Here is a 17,386-nt window from a genome sequence, read left to right as displayed (position 1 = left end):
TTCGAAAAACGACTAACCATAATTAGGATGAGTGGAACCTCCTAAACACTTGGGAGTCATTTATTTCCTGTTGACAATATTTGCTGCACACAGAAGATGGATTTCATATCTCGCCCAGAAATGCTATAATTAAGATGAGTTGAACCTCCTAGACACCAGTGAGTCATTTATTTCCGTTTGTGTTTTTACAAATATTTGCTGCACATATAAAACAAGAATTTTCACTTCCCACACCAAGTCATAGATTTACTCACTAGCTGCAGCTGCAGAATTTACAAAATATGTTCAAAATTTCAACATACACGGAAAAAGAAGAGATGCAGTAATTTGTAGCCACGCTAGACACTACACCTCAGGCAGCATCAACTTTCTCGTGCTCAACATTTACTGAAGACAACTAATTAAGAGAATGAGGAGGGCATTTGACCTCAATCTGTCTCACCAATGGAGGCATATGTGAAGTTAAAAGATTAATTTGGAACTGAACCTCAAAAGAATTAAGAATGGCACTGTAATGAAAAGAATTTCAGCATTGCTACGATTTCTACAAAAGACTGGGTTAATATGCAATGTTGCCGCGGGAAACAAGCTGTAAGGTTACACTTGGAAAGCAAATACTGTATGTATGTATATCATACAATAGGCAACTAGCAAGAAATCTTTATTCGACAAAGGAGATATATTGCCATTTTCGTAACAGCAACTTCAGTAACAAAAGAGTAAGCTTTAGGTAAAAATACAGAGAGAATCGGAAAGTTTCACTCACCTCTATAAAGCCTACTATGAATCAACTACCATATCCGTAAACCAATTATCCAAAGGGTTTATTAGTTGCGTAAAATTCCCATCTGACAGGCAGGATGAGAATAATTTTGTTGATTTGGTGTATTTAGCCTATGCTGATGAATAACCTTTTTTGTGAAAAATCAGCATACTGCCATATCCTCAAGCTCATATTGCATAACAAGTCTTTCAACGGTATTTCTACTTATTACTTCTTTCAGATGCAATTCCTTTAGGACTAGTGATGCAAGCTCCCTGTGTTCTTCATGTATGATCCCTTCAACTAGAATGGTATACGTTATCTCATTTGGCATATAACCTTTTCTGATCATATCCTCAAATACCTTTAGCGACAAGTCTGTCCTTCTGGATTTGCATAGACCAAGCACAAGCGCATTGAAATTGTCGACATCAGGCCTATATCCATTTTCCTCCATGATGTAGAATACATCAACAGCAGCCACCAACATCTTCTCCAAGCACAACCCTCTGATCAATGATGAATATGTGTAAGAGTCGGGAGTAAATCCGTGGGCTGTCATGTCATACAAAAGTTGAAACGCCGCGAATGTGTTTCCTTTCCTACATAAACCAGAAATCACAGCTCTAAAGAAATCATGAGTAGACGAGCTCTGTTTAATCCTCAAAGCTTGGAGAATCGAGAAGGCCTCATGCACTAATCCTTCTTCGCAAAGCACAGCGATGGAATTAAACGTCCCTTCATTAGGACTACAATGTCGTTCCAACATTTGATCAAGACACTTAATTACTGCATCCACTTTCCTATCCTTGCATAAACGTGCAATTATCGGATTATAGCTAGCAGCAATCGGCTTAAACTGTTCTCCATAGTACATCTCGTCTAGAATCTGGATGGCGTGATCGGTTTGGCCATGAAGAGCAAGGGAACTAATCAATATATTGTAGGTTACTATAGACGGTGAACGATCTTCTCCAACCATTTCCGCTAAGAGCTCGTTCGCTTCATCCCAACGTCCTTCAAAACACAAACTCCTCAACAAGATATTATAGCTAACAACATTAGGATTAAACCCCTTCAACGGCAAGTTTCTAAAGAATTGTTTTGCTTCATCTATTCTTCCTTCTTTGCACAAACCAGTCAAAAGAACATTGTAACTAACCAAATTAGGCTTTCCACCTCTAGCAATAATAGTGTCTAAAAGCAACATTGCTTCATTAACCCCTTGTTCTTTATAACTAGCCTCAAGCAATATAGAATAAGTATATGCATTTGGTACTAACCCTTTTTGAATCAACTTTTCCACAAATTGCAAGCTTTTGCTCAAGTTCCCCCTCATACAAAGTCCTCTTATAAGAGAATTGTAAGTCACAGTATTAGTAGGATAGCCATATTCCTCCATTTTATCAACTAATTGCATAGCATGACCAACATTTCCTCTTTTGCACAAATTATTCACCAAGAAAGTGTATGAAGCTGCATCAGGTATAGTACCAGAACTAACCATCATTTCCATAACTCTAGCAGCTTTTCTGAGTTTATTACAATTACAAAGATCATACAAAAGCTGAGTTGCATGAGTTTTATCAGGCTTTTGGCCTTTACCTACCATGTATTCCAAATACAAAAAGGCATCATAAAGCCTAAGTTCTTTGTTTCTTGGATCATTTTTACCTGACCTCCAATTAGGTAAAGTAAAAATACTACTACCCTTTGATGAAGCTATTGGTACTTGTTCTTTTAGAGGTGGACTTAAATGGGAAGATGCTAAATTTCTTGAAATGGACTTAGTATGGAAGAAAGATGGGAACTTTGGTGTGTGGGTAAAAAATCCACAAGAATTTCTTGCATTATCTGGTGATGGATTTGTTACTGTGGACACTGAATTTAAAGGGACAGCCATGAAATCAAGAAAATGATTTGAAGTCAGTGATAGCCTAATCTAGAAATGTCAACTATTGAACCAGAAAAGAATCATAAAAACAAAAATATGATCTGGGGTGTTAAGGAAACAGTGGAAAGGAACATACAATAGGGTCTTTTAGAGAAGCTACGCCATTCTTGATGATTCAGAGCTTTTCTCCTCGCTAGTAATTGTACAATATTCAGTTCTAGAGAAAAAATGGGTTTCTTTTTTAAAGTTAGTACTAGTAAAAAGGAGTATAGATCAGTTGAGCTGCAGCTAGTGTTGGGTCGAATGTGTCCACTCCCTCCTGATATTATCCAAAAGATGGGTATGGGACCAATGAGCAAAGTCCCTTTTTTGTTACTTTTTTCCGAGTTTTTTTGTTTGTTTTGAGCTTGAAAATAGAAAAATATATGAATGGAAAGATAGACAACTATGACTCTTTACAATGCGAAACTCTAATATGGATGAAGCAACACTAATCAAACTAGAAAAAAATAAAAATAAAAATAAAAATATATATATATATATATATATATATATATAATACTAAGCAATTGCAAACTAGATGGGTCAGCATTGCCTGTTACTTGTCCTGGGTGAACACCCATTAACGGTGCATCACAAAAAGGAATAGATCGTTCAAAAACAGTGTCCATAACATCATCAAAATAAGTACTAATGCAAGAGTCTGGGTTCCCCCTATATTCATGCTTTAGTACCGGATGGCCCAACGCCATTAGTAAAGACCTGAATTCAGAGATAATATTGTTATAAGGTAAGTGTCCATGTGTTATCATATGTATTACCTCTATTGAGTCAGTGCTGATCTCAATTGATTTTAAATTATGCTCCACAGCTAGTCGAAGACCCTGCATAAGACTGGTTAGTTCAGCAAGATTATTAGTTGTATGGGGTAGGCCTTTCATGTATCCCAACACCCATTGTCCATGGCAGTCCCTTATCACCCCCCCCCCCCCCAACAAATCCCCCCCTTTCCTGGATTGCCAAAGCATGATCCATAGTATTAAGCTTGTAATGATTAGGGGCAGGAGGTTTCCATTTGATGGAGATTGTAGTTTTGGTTTTAACTATGGGGTTGGAAGAACATACTAGTGAGAATTCAATATCTTGGGTGTAAAGAGTCTAAGGAAGCTTGGTCATGCCTGTTTATGAAAAGATTGTTATTCTTGTTTAGCCATATGCCCCAGATTAAGAAAGATAGGAGTTGTTCCTAGCTGATCAAATGGTCAAAGTCTAGTTACTTAATTTTGTTCCACCTATTGGCCATAGAGGAAAGGCTACTGAATATGGTTGTAGTGGCATTATGGGAAGAGTTGTGCTGTGTAACTTGGTGCCAAAAGATTTTACTAGTGCCACATTCAAAGAAAATGTGATTGATATCTTCCTTTTGATGGCCACAATGTTTGCATGCAGAGTTGATATTAAGGCCAACGGAGTGTAGATAGGAAGAGGTAGGGATTCTGTTATGGTTGAACAACCAGAGGAAAGATTTAATCTTGTTAGGTGTTTTAAGTTTTCAGATCCAGTTGAAATTTTGGTTGTACTCAGGGGGAACACTGTTCAGGAGTGAGTAGGCAGTTTTTGTACTGAATTCATCATTGTTGAAGAGTCTGCAATGGTCTGAATCTTCCTCAGTGGACAGAGGTGCTCTGATGATATCTTTGATGTTTCTGGGTAGATCAAAAGAAAGGTTAGCAAAGTTCCATTCCCATTAGAATGTAGATCTAAGACCTTATAGTGTTCTTCATTTCTATTCAGGGGTCCTATAATTTGGCTTCTAAGGGTAGGACTATTGGGGATCCAATGGTCAGTCCAGAAATTTACATTATTCTCATTGTTTGCTACCCATTGGGTGCCCTGCCTACAGTATTTGTATCATTCAAGGATATGTTTCCAGGTTCTAGAGCACTGGTTGCTATTTGCAATCCTACAGTTTCTAGCAATTAATGGTGAGGCCAAAGAGATTCAGGTTTCTTAAGGAGTCTCCAGGTCAGCCCTACAAGGATAGCTTTGTTCTTGATCTCAGCTTTCGGCATACCAAGTCCACCTTCATGTTAGGATCTGGTGAGGGTTTGCCAACCCACAAGATGCATCTTTTTCTTGTCAACAGTGGTTCCCCAGACAAAATTTCTCTAAGTTCTATTAATTTGTTGAGTAATCTTAGTAGGTACTTAGAGGTTTTTGCTAAGGTGGTCCTGCCAGCTATGTTGAGGAACTTGGTTTTCCATCCAGCAAGCTTAGTATTAAGGTTGTCTAAAATGAATTGGTAGTCAGAATTTTTTAATTTCTGGTGCATGATAGGAAAACCAAGATATTTACCAAAATTATTATTAGCTTTACAAAGTAGTTTGACCTCGGCTTGGGCAAATCTTCAAGGTTAAAAGTCAAAACTTCTTAAATTTAAAATTTTGCCCCAAGCACAAACGGGATCAAAATTCAAGATCTTCCACTTCCAAAGTCATTCAAGTCATTCCAGTAAATTATTCAAAAAGTCGTAAAGTATAATATTCTTTAACAACTAATTTAGATGAATATAGTCTCATCTATGAAATGCTTGAATTGAAAGTAGGGGTGGCGATATTTGTTCAATATACCAAAAAAGACGAATATATCTACGTCGTGGTATACTTGGAAGAAGACCAAACAGAGAGCAAAGTATTTGCTAAACTGAATAAAAAAAAGGAATATAATGAGATTGATACCCCGAGTGAAAATTACGAGTCATTTCATTACTAGACTAGATATTATATAAAAGTGTTTTATCCATTTCAATTTATATGAAAGAACCCTCACGGGTTGGTTCAGTGGCAATTGATGACGAGCCTTGGGGCTCCTTTCAAGGTCTCAAGTTCGAAACCCGCTGGGTGCAAACAATTTCGAGGCCATCTGGACCTGGGAAACCCCGAATTACCCATGGTGCACTTGCGGGAAACTCGTTTAGGCTGCAATGCTGGTCGGGGCTCAAAGAGACTCGGACACCCGGTGCTTAATCAAACTTTATATGAAAGTATCCTTTTATTACGAGGTGCATGTCTTAAAATATTTAATATTATTTCATCGTTTTTGTGTAACTTTGCTGTGATATTTCCTTGTCAAGCTGATTTTTTTAACCACTTCTCTAATATTATCTGCCACATTCACTAATATAATCGGACTGAAATTAAGGAGTAATAACTTGGGGATATAATTTGTTTATTTATGTTCTTTTCAAGAGCTGAATGCCCTTCGTATTGCTTTGCAAGCTGTTAGTAGTAATACTATTAGCCCATTAGGCAGCTAGAAACACTGTCCACGTCTTCAGAATGGAAACACTTGTCTCCCTCTCTTAGAAGAACAGCCACGGTGACCCCTGCACTGCTTATAAAACTCTGCATGGGACTAATTGAACCAAGTCCATTCTAGTTGCCAATTTGATACCCAAAAGAACTAGAAAATAGAGAAATAATCAAAGGGTGTATTGAAAAATCATGGCAAAGAGCAAAGATGATATTAGTTATGGGACAGCTCAAGCAAGACTATCTGAAGATGATGCGCTTAGAATAAGGTACAAAGCGGGTACTCCTCTTGAAGGAGGAAAAATTGCTGATTCTCAACCTGTGGACCTCTTTTCAAGTGCTCGTAATATTGAGAATCAACAAGGAAAAATTGCTGAATCTCAACCTGTTGACCTCTCTTCTAGTGCTCGTAATATTGCAGCAGCAAAACAACCCCAACAAGAAGAAAAAACTCAAGATTCTTCTGATCAAGGAAAGAATACTTTAGTTTATGAAGATGAGAACATGGATAAAAATCTGCCTCCAGCAGCTGCAACTCTAATGTTTGATGGCAAGACTGCTGATAATTTGATAACAAATCCTCCCTAAGTTGGAACTAATAACCTCATCATCGGTTTTAAGCTTTCGTTGTTTGGCACATGTTTGTGAAGGATCTTTGGATCCTTCTGTAATCGTACTGTTGAAAAATAATAAACCTTTATTTAGCTACTTCTTCCTACTGCTCTGTGTGTGTGGGTGGGGGGTGGGGAGGGGGGGTTCTTCCAGTTTTAACATAATTAAAGTATTAATTCATTGTATGCTCTCTTGTAGGAACATAACAGCATTAATATTCTTGTAAACCAATCAAGGTATTAATTCATTGTATTTCCTCTTTTCTCTTGTGGGAACACAACAGCAAATTAAAGGCAGCACATTTAAATAGTGACTATCTTTTTGCGCTTATGAATGTTACACTATAAAACACAACATGACTACCGTGAAGCATTCGATTCCTGCCTTAATGGCATACTCAATAAGTTACATGCTACAAAAATAAGTATCCAGACAAAGACATCTAATCATGCTACCAAAATTTTCAAACCCACTTAATCTGGGCTTTTTTTTCTTGAACACAGACAGCTTTACGAAATGGTTGCTTCATTCTTGGACGTGATTATAAGTTGAGCACACCATGGGAGTACGATATGTGCATGTCATGCAGCTCTCTCAGCTACAACAGGATCAAGCCGAACAACAATGTTGCCTTCTCATCAATGAACATAGATTAGACCAGTGAGACTGCCTTGCAACAAAGCTCAACCGGACACTACTGGCAATCACTCAACTGCAGTAGTCCTCTTCTGCAATAATGATTCCAGGAATGTGGAACACAATTTAGTAAGAGGAGGAAGATTGTGAGATGGTCCACTGAATAGTGTCTCCCAATGTCTTTCTGATGGTACTGATGTGATAGATGGGACTTCTTTTCTCTCTAAGCTAAATTCCGGTAGGTCACCATAGATAGATGCATATCCAAACTTTCCTGCAGATAAGAATAAGCATATAGTTTCATCAGTCATCTTTAAATTATCTAAAAAACACTGTTTTCTGAAATACATAAAGCTTTGTGACATATTAGATTAGACATGAACTTAGGTTTATTGGACACACCTGTTTCCTCAAGATCACCAAGATTTCCTCGGCTTATCTTATGTATTTGGTTGTGACTGTTGAATGGATCAAAAAGCACATATTCATGATCAATGTTTAGGTAAGCTAACAGCAACTGCACTGATCTGCCATCAGTAACACCATCCTCCGACTTAGGACTTCCACGAATGAAAGCAAGTGAAGAACCTTTTGCCTGTAAAGAGAAAGGATGAGATGCAAACAAAGTAAAGACGTCCAGTTCTAGCTCCAGTTATACGTACCTCTACCAATATATGAACTAAATTAGAAAGGCAAGAAACTGTCAGAAAATACACACAACATAATGCAGAGGCCGTCTTCTGAAGGGTGAAGGTGACAGAAAAATAGAAGAGATTCACCAGGGTGCAGGAGACACAAGGGAATGAACAACAACACGAGGGAATGAAGACGGACAAAAACTAGGACAGGCTGAATGTTATTATTTTCTCAACAGCCTTAACAAGATTAATATTCACCACCTCTAAACAAGTAAAAGGTGATTTGACAACTGACATCAAGTTCCCAACTAAAAACTTTGGAAAGAAAAAAGAACTCAAAATTTGAGGATACAGGAGTCAATACCTTTCTTACAAACCAGCTCGCTACGGGAACAGGATCGCCAACGTTGAATAATAAGATCACCCCTTCCATACTCGAAGTTGTGGCTTCATTGGACATCACAGATCCAACTGACTTTGGGAGAAGGACCAAGATGGCAAACAAGGAATCATCCATTGCACAAGTTACAGCTGCAGTGATGAATAAGATACTAGTTGGGATGAAACATTACAAATGATTTACGGTAATGTTTGACACATTACACAACAATAAATAGATTGTGCCAAACAGACCCCTCCCTCTCTCTAACCTTAAAAATAAATGATGACAGAATTATCATAAGCTGCCAAAGCAGGTGGTTCACTGTTGTCTGAAGTTTATTGGGGCAGAGTATGTGAAACAAGATATATACGAACCTTCTATCTTAAGCTTGTAAGACCATGATACAGACAGCTTTGACATGCTCCACACTGATACTTGTGCATTAGAACCTTGCGATGTGGTTACAATATACTCTGACTTCCCAATAAACGCTAACGAAGAAATTGGCTGTACATAGAAAATAGTTTAAATGAGAAAAGGTATAGATCAATATAAAAAGAATAATAGAGGTGTACAATGTGCCACAAGGAAAGCATCAAATCTGCAAATATTTTTTCAACATTTCTTGTCGAGGTATTTTGATTGTTTCCTTGGGCTCATAATTCTGTTATTTATTTAACAAAAAGGAAAGCTAGCCGATTTGCCGTCCAATGAAATTTTCCAGACAGCAACTCAGAAGTGACTCATAAAGAACAACTTGAGGTAAAAAGGATACAAATACTAGGTAAAAAACTTTCTTTCTCCAAGGCAAGTGATTTAAATTTTGAACTATAGGTCCATAAGAGTAAAATTTATACTGGCATGTCAAGAACTTACCTCAAGACTCTCCCCAACTGTCGCCACAAGAATATTCTTCTCTGGATCCCACAACGTAATAACTCTTTCTGCAGCTACAGCCAACACAGAACCATCTCCGGAAAAGGCAGCAGCTGTCATTGGCTTTTTCCTGTGAAAGGAGAAAGTCATGTCAAACAAGAAAATAGAGGTCCTATCAATTTATTATGTTGTAGTCATCAACATTGGCAGAGTTTAAACAAGCCGCCATAAATCATAGAACACTAAATGCAAATGACAGCTAATCGCTACTGTTCATGTGCAAATGAAATGGAACTGAATGAACATCAAAGGAAGTGGCATTTTCATCTTGAAACTCTTTTCTCAAACAGTTAGGATTTTCTTAAGCGGTTGGTCAACGATTTATCTGACCATTGTAGTCATTTTTTAAAGATGAATAAAACCAATAACGTGACTTCTCTATGATGTAATATTTAAGCCAAACATACTTGTAAGAACCAACAGAATGGCATGTCCATCCAGCATCTTGCTTCCGGTCTTTTTGTCGCATCTCCTGACTTCCGACCCAAACCTACCAAACAACATGTCGTTAGTGAATGCATAATTTCACAATTTCATTTAAATTTATCTATTTACCTTGAAATCAGGACCCGTCGAGGTGGTAACAGCCATGTGACGTGAAGGATGGAAAGCAATGGACAAAATACCAGAATCTCTGCAAATCCAGCAGAGCTTGAAAGTCAAATTTATGAAAGGAAACTAGAGTATAGATAGATCTTACAAGAGAGAAGTACTGTCTAATCAATTAGAGCACAAGCTAATACATATTTGAGACCAAAGGAACTCCGAGAATTAGATAAAAAAGAACCTGTGGGGCTCATAGACAACAGTGGATAAGCTGAAGTCTTTATTTGAAGAGCTGCACGACCAGAACTTCAGACTTACAAGACCTCCTATTCCTTCTTCAGCAAGCCTGGTTTCTACAGTAATCATGACAGAACCCTCTGGAGAGAGAGCAACTAAATCCACTACCACCTGCAGTAGACCAAAAAATAACTCTTCAACCCTGGCAGTATTTTAACAGCCTGTTCACATTATTAAAATAATTTCAACTGAAGTACTGTTCTACATAGAAGGGTTTCTAACCATCTAGGCAATTTGTTCCAGGAGTCTGTTGTAATGTATAGTATGAAGACTATGGAACTCGAGCTATGAAGCACAAGATGAAGTTCAACAGGCAAATTATTGCCTATATCGGCTAAGTTTTTCGTTCTTCATTATTCCTAGAACTAGTTATGTGAGGCTCAAGATATAAAAGTAGATATTTTAATTAAAGAAATATAATTTGTGTTAGTACAAGTGTACAACAACAACAACCATATACCCATTGTAGTCCCACAAGTGGGTAATTACGTTAGTAATAATTAAATTTCATATAAGTATATTTTCAATATATGAAAGCAAAACTTTCATTCCACTTCTTTAATATTTTAACTTTCATTTTGATGAAATTATTTACTTCAAATCAAATGCGGAGCCAGAATTTGACATTTATAAGTTATGTATCCTAATTTTCTGAAGTTATTTAGTTCTAAATAAATAATCTATACATAGTTAATGAACTTTTAAGACAAATACATAATTTAACTTGTGCAGCGGATGGAGCTGCTCCTCCCTTAATTAGGGATTAGGGGTTCAAACATGGACATGGAAAAAATCTTTGGAGGGAGCGCTTCCCCCGAATGGGCGCAATACAGTGCAAATTATCTGGATTAATTGGGCTCAAATGCGGATATCGAGCACCAAACAGAAAATCAAAGAACATGAAAAATGAGGTAGGAGGTTCGATAGCTTTTGAAAAGTAGACCTTAAAAACAAAAAACAAAAAAATTTGACTTAAATAAATAAGATTAGGACCTAAAAGTAATTAATTAAAAAGTTTAAAAAAAAAAAATTGAAAATTCTTGTGAGGACTACAAAAGTCCCTAAGTTTGCCCTTATATATAGTAGTAAAATTTATTGGAAGATGAATTTTTTATAACCAATATATAAAGGGAAAATCCACATTCTGGTCTGAGCTCTGGAAATTCAAGCCTTCCTCCATCTCCAGAGTTCATAGAAATCACTTTCTGCCCCAAATTAATGAACTTCGAAGATCACTTTTCAAACATTTCATAGGACCATATGTGCAGCTATCTTGTTTTCAGATTCATGAGTATCATGTAAATTCATTAATGTCATGTTAGGTTCCGTTTCCTATGGATGGCATGAAACTTGGTGCAGAAGCACATGGTACAAGGTACTAGACAAAGCAGATCAATTTCTTAGGTTTTTTAATGCTAGTATATAGGTAGGTGTACAAAATTACGGAGTGGACTAGTCAAATACACAGACGAACTTTCAATCACATATACACATGCATATAAACAATTATATATACTGATTCAAATACTGTAATATAAATTTATATATGGCCATTCAGGACTACGCAAATAAAATAAGAAGATCAACAGGAAAAAATTCTATACCGTGACTTCATCAGCTGGTTGGTGGCTTCTTTCGCAAACTTGAACCTACAAATGGACAGATTGGGGCAAATCAACAGCTAACTCTGGTACAAAGTATACATTCTTTAAGCATTAAGGCAGGAGGAAAACTGCTTTCTAGCTCACAAAAGTACCATCTAATGTTTAAATGCTTGCTCTTCTCTAACCCCCTCTTCCCCACAAATCATTGGATATATCTAAAGCTTGCCTGTAAAACAAGAATGCATAGCTCGTAATCCTAAAGGTGGGGACATCAGATATCCAGGAAACGTACAAAAATTGAGGACAAATAAAGGCGAAGGCCTCTCTGTAAATTAAAGCAAAAGTAAACACCCCAAGGGCGCAACCACACTAACTAACCAACACAGGAAAAAAAAAAAGGGCATGAAGGTGTGCTACTGAAAAAGTATGAAACAAAATTAGCTTCTGAGTTCCTTTTCATTTTTCTTTTTTCTTTTTTTTTTTTTGGTCAATTTTTTCTTAGGTTCTACTTACTTTATATCTCCTTAGGTTCTACTTACTGAGAGGAAAAAAAAAAAAAAAAGGTAAAACAAAATTAGATTCTACTTACGTTCTATACACTTACCTCAGAAATCTCACGGTCATCAAACAAGCTATAGAACTGGATACAGTAATTTTCTGAACGTATGGCAACTAGTCCCGTGGCAGAGTCGAAAACAATTCCTTCAGATGAGCCATCAGACCTATCCAGAAGTGTGCTACGAAGCTGAAAATTAAAGCTGTAAGGACTCCCAAAGGGAAAATTTTCCATATATCATGTCAAAATATCAGGTACGATGGAGATAAGTGTTTTGAATGGATTAACAAGCACTCCAAGCAAAGATAAAATAGTACATGCGCATAGAAGATCATCCACAACCCACCGCAATTATTGGGTGAAGGAATCTTTATTATTGCTCATATACACGCTGTTTGTATTTATCATAACCAATCTACATAAAGCCCACATAAACAATATACATATGAAACCAAAAGGGAAAATGTGAGCCAAAAGTAACATGTACTGCTGCAAGAAGAATAGATTTGTTGTAGCGCTTGGAAACAACATTCCAAAGGTTACTACTCTGAATGCTCATCTTATATATCAACAAAATCAGTACTGAAGCTAGATTTTCTTCCCTTGATAAGTATTACGAACACAGAACAATATCCTAGCAAAATGATGCCAGGCATGAAGTCGCTTCTCCACTTTTAATCTTTTTTAATTGTGTATTTCCTCAGAGAGAGAAGAAGAAGAACAAACCTTGATTCCTTGAATGGATCTCAATACCTCCATCGAAGGCATTTTAAGAAGGTGGATTCGGTTATCTGCACAAGATATCTGAACAAACTTACTTAGTAAGAACAAAATCCAGTGGCAACTACCTTTACTTTATGGACAAATCTGCTTACAGAGGACAAAGAAGGATCAGATGAGATGGTAAAATACAAAAGGGGGGATCCTATTCGCGGGAGGAATTTCTGCTTCCCTGTGTCTAACTGCCAAACCACGAGAACTCCTTCTCTCCCACCTGGATCAAGTTAGAAAGTTGTTAAAGTTTAAGTAAACATCAAATTATAATACATTTGGTACTCTAAATTCCAAATAATTAAAGTTGCTCCTAAAAAGTTTCTACTACCTATGACTTTGTATACAATAAGTAGTCCACAAGAACATCCCATGAGTACAAGGCTCTATCCTTATGCTGCTCATAGTAATTTTATACCTGAGTAGAGATAGGCGCCATCAGAAGAAAAAAAGAGAACTTTCACTTCTGCAGAGTGCCAATGCCTTGTGGTACAAGAATCAGCATCATCGTTTCCCCTAACACCAGGGCTTTCCTCCATATCCTTCATTAGTCCTCCATTTCTCTGTTTATTTCTAGATGAGAAATTATGATCCCCAACACCCCTCCATATTAAGATCCTTCCAGTTACATCTCCAGCTGCAACAATTCTCTCTGTTGGATGAAAAGCTAGAGTGCTCAGGGTTTTCGTATGATGTAATCTGATTTTCTGAAGCACTGCTTGATCAGAATCTTTTGTTGGTATTTCCCATATGCGTAGCTTGCGCTTGTCACAGATGCCCATGTATCTTCCAGAGGAGCTAAGTGTTATAGACAGTGCGTTTTGACTCTGAGAGAAAGTTACAAACCTTGGTCATCCTCAATCGCATATGAAAATGCTATTGTAAGCTTTACTTTGTAAAATAAGGTAAGGGTAAGTATTTAACTGTTGCAAGCAATGATGTGAAAGATCATTGACACCTTAAGGAAGAAGATAATCTAGTTGTGACAGTGCTAATGGTATGGACGATCTAGTAGCAAAAGATAGCTCAAGACAACTTTTACACAAGCTAGAAAGAATTCAACATGAACCCACACATTTTGCCCCCGAAATACTTGCAGAATTGTTAGCATTAGTTGTTGCGATATAATTTTATAAGATAGATAAATTTTTAGTCATGGTGGGATCCGATACATAAATGGAAAAAAGGTAACTTCATAATGCTTTTTTAAAGAATCCCCATGACTTTTGTAATAGATTTTCTATTTGAGGCAATCTAAATTGGCACAGTTCTAAAAAGATAGAACACTAATCACAATTTAGGCAATTCAACAATGATTTACTGTTTGTTATTTGAAAACTGGCAAGTTAACAACGATCTACGGTTTTAGACCTAAAACCATCTTAGTGCACATTACTTTTATTTATGAGGAACCATCTTAGAGCAAAAATTCCAACAATGAACTGATACTGTTTCTACTGGGAAAAAAAAGAAAAAAACAGATGTTTTTTCTTCCCTGTAAAAAAAAAAAAAAAAAGCATGGCAGACAATTTTGCATACCTCAGCCAGAGTCACTCCACCAATCAAAGTAGACTTGGTTAAGTTACACTTCCTTATCTGCCACCATAAAGCATTACTCTCTCCTTTCTGTTCTTTGAACACTTTGGTAGATACATATGCAAAAAGATCAGAGGGCTTTTCACTACTCTCTGCGGGATGTGATGATAAACCTGGAATTACCTAGATGACAAAGGAGCAATAAGATAGATATGTCAAAATGCAACCACAAACAGTTTGAGAAAGAGAAGTTACTAGACCTGACTAGCAGTGAACAACCAAAATAAAGCAACAGCAAAGGTGAAGCTGGAAAGTGGCTTCCTCATGACGTGTTATCATTTTGTTCATGTATAATGCAATTTGTGAGTTTTCCAGGAATCTAATCCTACACTACTGGTATATAGGCAACTACCATTTCCTCAAGTAGGAAAGGAACTCACAGCTACTACTCCTAATTTTGTACCATTCAGGTACTTGCCCAAATATTGTTCCAGAAATTCCCAAGCCTCGGCATGACATTTATTTAGCAAATTAGAGCACCCCTAGCACCTGAATCACCTGATGGTAGATACTATGCTCCACTAACCAATCATTTTTTTCCTTGCAATTTCATTTTTATTTCATTTTTTCATAGATGTAAGCAGTAAAATCCACATTTTCTTGAGAAGTCAAAAAAAAAGAAGAAAAAAAAATGAAATTATCAACTTTAGCATCGATATAGTCCTGATGCAAGTTTTAAATCCCAATGGAGGCAAAAAGGTGTTTTTAGCCAGGGTGCACAGCTTATTTTCAAAATTGAAGTAACGATGTACAATGTGTAACTGCCAAAATGACCAAGTAGCAAAATTTTGATGCACAAAAAACTAGTGGTTATGCCACATAACAAGCAAAGCACTTCCAAATCCACCATTTAACAGTACTTAGATTCGTATCGAACGTTTGGTTAATTAAACATTGAGGCACTCTTAAAGTGAGAAACTGTTACCATTGAGTGAATAGGAAACTGAACATCAATACTTTTCATCAGCTCCGGAACCGAAAAATCCCAATATTTAATGGTACCATCATCTGATGCAGTCCAACAATAGCACAATATTTTGCCTGCAGGAGTAGTAGATGGTACTACCAACACCGATGTCACCAATCCCTTATGACCTTCCAATTCAGCAATCTGTAAAATTACAAAATTTAACAACTTACAATATCTTAAAGGAAATTTTCAAAATTATACAACCCAACATAAAATATTACGCCACGTAGCCCAATACACAATATTGTACAACATTATACCTGGTGGAAAAGCATTATACGTAATGCATCAGCCTTGTATAAAACTGTATGATAGGTATTTATAAACAAATATGGGCTAAACCCAGTGGCGATTTTCTGTGTAAATTTTGGGGCACGTGAACCCATGGGTGTTTCCGCAAAACTAGATATTTTATGTACATATTTTCTAGAATTGATCTAATATTACCTGATGGCACCCATGCTACAGAAAGACTTAATGGTATAGTGCACTTGGTTAAAAGCTTACTTATTTACCAAGAGGAACAAGAATCAATTGCCGATTAATGCAATTTTTTTCTCCTTCTTTTTAAGTAGTGCACCCATGTTCTAAAAATCCCCAGGTTACAAACTCAAAATATGTGCTACGCGGCGTAAATATTTTCTCCTAGTAGACATAGAGCGTAATTTTCCCTATACAACGGATATTTAGTAGCAACAGAATAATACGATAATCAAAGTACAAGAAATAACAGATAGTAGCAGAAATCGAGGGACGACAAGACTAATACTACAACTACAATATGAAAGGATAAGCAGGACAACGCTCAACAAACTACTAACCTTCTACCCTAATCCGTATCCTCCATTACAAAAATTAACAACTTACAATATCTAAGGGATTTTTAGCTATAAACGAACCTGTAAACCAGTTGATGTGCTATAAATAGAAACAGTGTTTCCAGTGCATACAAGAAGCTTCTTAGCATCATTTGAGAAAGCAGGTTGTGAAGAAATCAAGCTTCTTCCACCTGTAATCATCTTTGAGAGCGTAAAGAAGAACAGTGGCTTAGGTGAATGTTTGGCTTCTTCTTTTCCTAAACCCTAAAAACCCTTACATGTACTAAGCATTTAAACGTTGGTTATTTTATGACTGGTTAAAAAACAAAAGCAAAACAAAACATAAAAAATGTTAATCTTTTGGAAGGTTTACGTTAAACGACTTGTAGTTTCATTATTTGTGCTTTGCCTCCCCTCTAAATTCTGAAATAGGTGAGTTTCGTAAGTTTTCTATCTTAACTATTAGGTGTGTGAGTTTCTTATTTATAAAAACACACATTAACTATTAGTTGTTCTCTATCCAACCTAAACTATCACCACCGTTCAGTAACTCGACGAATTGTTAAATTTAAACTTATTGATTTAATATCAATATAGCGTTCCTGTATATAGTAAAACAAATATAATTCATTTGATCATAGTTGAACTTTAATCAATTAAAATTATTTAACCAGTTTCAATAGTTATTTATATGACTACAAATACCCTTTCACTCGTTTGGAAAAAGTGTTTTTATAGGTTTTCTCAATAAATACAAATGCAATTCGTATAGATTAAAAAGGAAGTGATCCCAAATTGAATTTTATTTGGGAAGACTTAGAATTGCATTCTAAAATTTTCTGATTCGTGTTTGAATATGCTATTTATAAATTGTTGTCTATGATCACGCTTATAAAACCACACTTCTCAAATGCAACTTGTGAAGTCAAGACTCCTGCCCAAAACTAAAGAATCAGACAACTTGTTACTAAAACTCGTGATTTGGATTCGAACCACTGCTTCTCCTTACTGTCGTGAGCGAGTCTATCGTCCTCCTCATTGTAATCCTTTTATATC

At 36.5% G+C, this 17,386-nt stretch overlaps 3 protein-coding genes across 3 annotated transcripts; 1 reads left to right on the top strand and 2 right to left on the bottom strand.

The window, feature by feature from the left end:
* Positions 1 to 635: 635 nt before the first annotated feature.
* LOC132036396 (pentatricopeptide repeat-containing protein At1g79080, chloroplastic) lies at positions 636 to 2,994 on the bottom strand. The gene has a single exon (XM_059426731.1). It carries the CDS (start codon positions 2,664 to 2,666, stop codon positions 927 to 929), a length of 1,740 nt encoding a protein of 579 aa, XP_059282714.1. The 5' UTR covers positions 2,667 to 2,994; the 3' UTR covers positions 636 to 926.
* Positions 2,995 to 6,056: 3,062 nt separating this feature from the next.
* Positions 6,057 to 6,682, top strand: LOC132035835 (SEED MATURATION PROTEIN 1). The gene has a single exon (XM_059425975.1). It carries the CDS (start codon positions 6,161 to 6,163, stop codon positions 6,554 to 6,556), a length of 396 nt encoding a protein of 131 aa, XP_059281958.1. The 5' UTR covers positions 6,057 to 6,160; the 3' UTR covers positions 6,557 to 6,682.
* A 199-nt stretch (positions 6,683 to 6,881) lies between these two features.
* LOC132035834 (uncharacterized) lies at positions 6,882 to 16,620 on the bottom strand. Its single transcript, XM_059425974.1, has 16 exons — positions 16,412 to 16,620; positions 15,468 to 15,653; positions 14,486 to 14,665; positions 13,365 to 13,773; positions 13,051 to 13,169; positions 12,902 to 12,979; positions 12,224 to 12,364; positions 11,620 to 11,664; positions 9,960 to 10,126; positions 9,728 to 9,806; positions 9,580 to 9,662; positions 9,113 to 9,242; positions 8,611 to 8,743; positions 8,219 to 8,385; positions 7,619 to 7,811; positions 6,882 to 7,490 (listed from the first exon to the last, which is right to left on the bottom strand). The coding sequence occupies exons 1-16, from the start codon at positions 16,529 to 16,531 to the stop codon at positions 7,285 to 7,287; spliced, it is 2,436 nt and encodes an 811-aa protein (XP_059281957.1). The 5' UTR covers positions 16,532 to 16,620; the 3' UTR covers positions 6,882 to 7,284.
* Positions 16,621 to 17,386: the final 766 nt, after the last annotated feature.

Source organism: Lycium ferocissimum, chromosome 11 (genome assembly GCF_029784015.1).
Source record: "Lycium ferocissimum isolate CSIRO_LF1 chromosome 11, AGI_CSIRO_Lferr_CH_V1, whole genome shotgun sequence".
Taxonomy (NCBI): domain Eukaryota; kingdom Viridiplantae; phylum Streptophyta; class Magnoliopsida; order Solanales; family Solanaceae; genus Lycium; species Lycium ferocissimum.
Note: the sequence above shows the minus strand (reverse complement) of the source record. Positions and strands in the feature narration are given on the sequence as shown.

Bases quoted from the DNA above. Each gene is read 5' to 3' on its own strand.
- LOC132035835 (XM_059425975.1), top strand. From the start codon at position 6,161: ATGGCAAAGAGCAAAGATGATATTAGTTATGGGACAGCTCAAGCAAGA.
- LOC132035834 (XM_059425974.1), bottom strand. From the start codon at position 16,531: ATGATTACAGGTGGAAGAAGCTTGATTTCTTCACAACCTGCTTTCTCA. The intron at 12,980-13,050 runs GTAAGCAGATTT...AAGTTTGTTCAG, and splicing joins CTGATCCTTCTTTGTCCTCT to ATATCTTGTGCAGATAACCG. The intron at 11,665-12,223 runs GTAAGTGTATAG...GTCCATTTGTAG, and splicing joins ATGACCGTGAGATTTCTGAG to GTTCAAGTTTGCGAAAGAAG.
- LOC132036396 (XM_059426731.1), bottom strand. From the start codon at position 2,666: ATGGCTGTCCCTTTAAATTCAGTGTCCACAGTAACAAATCCATCACCA.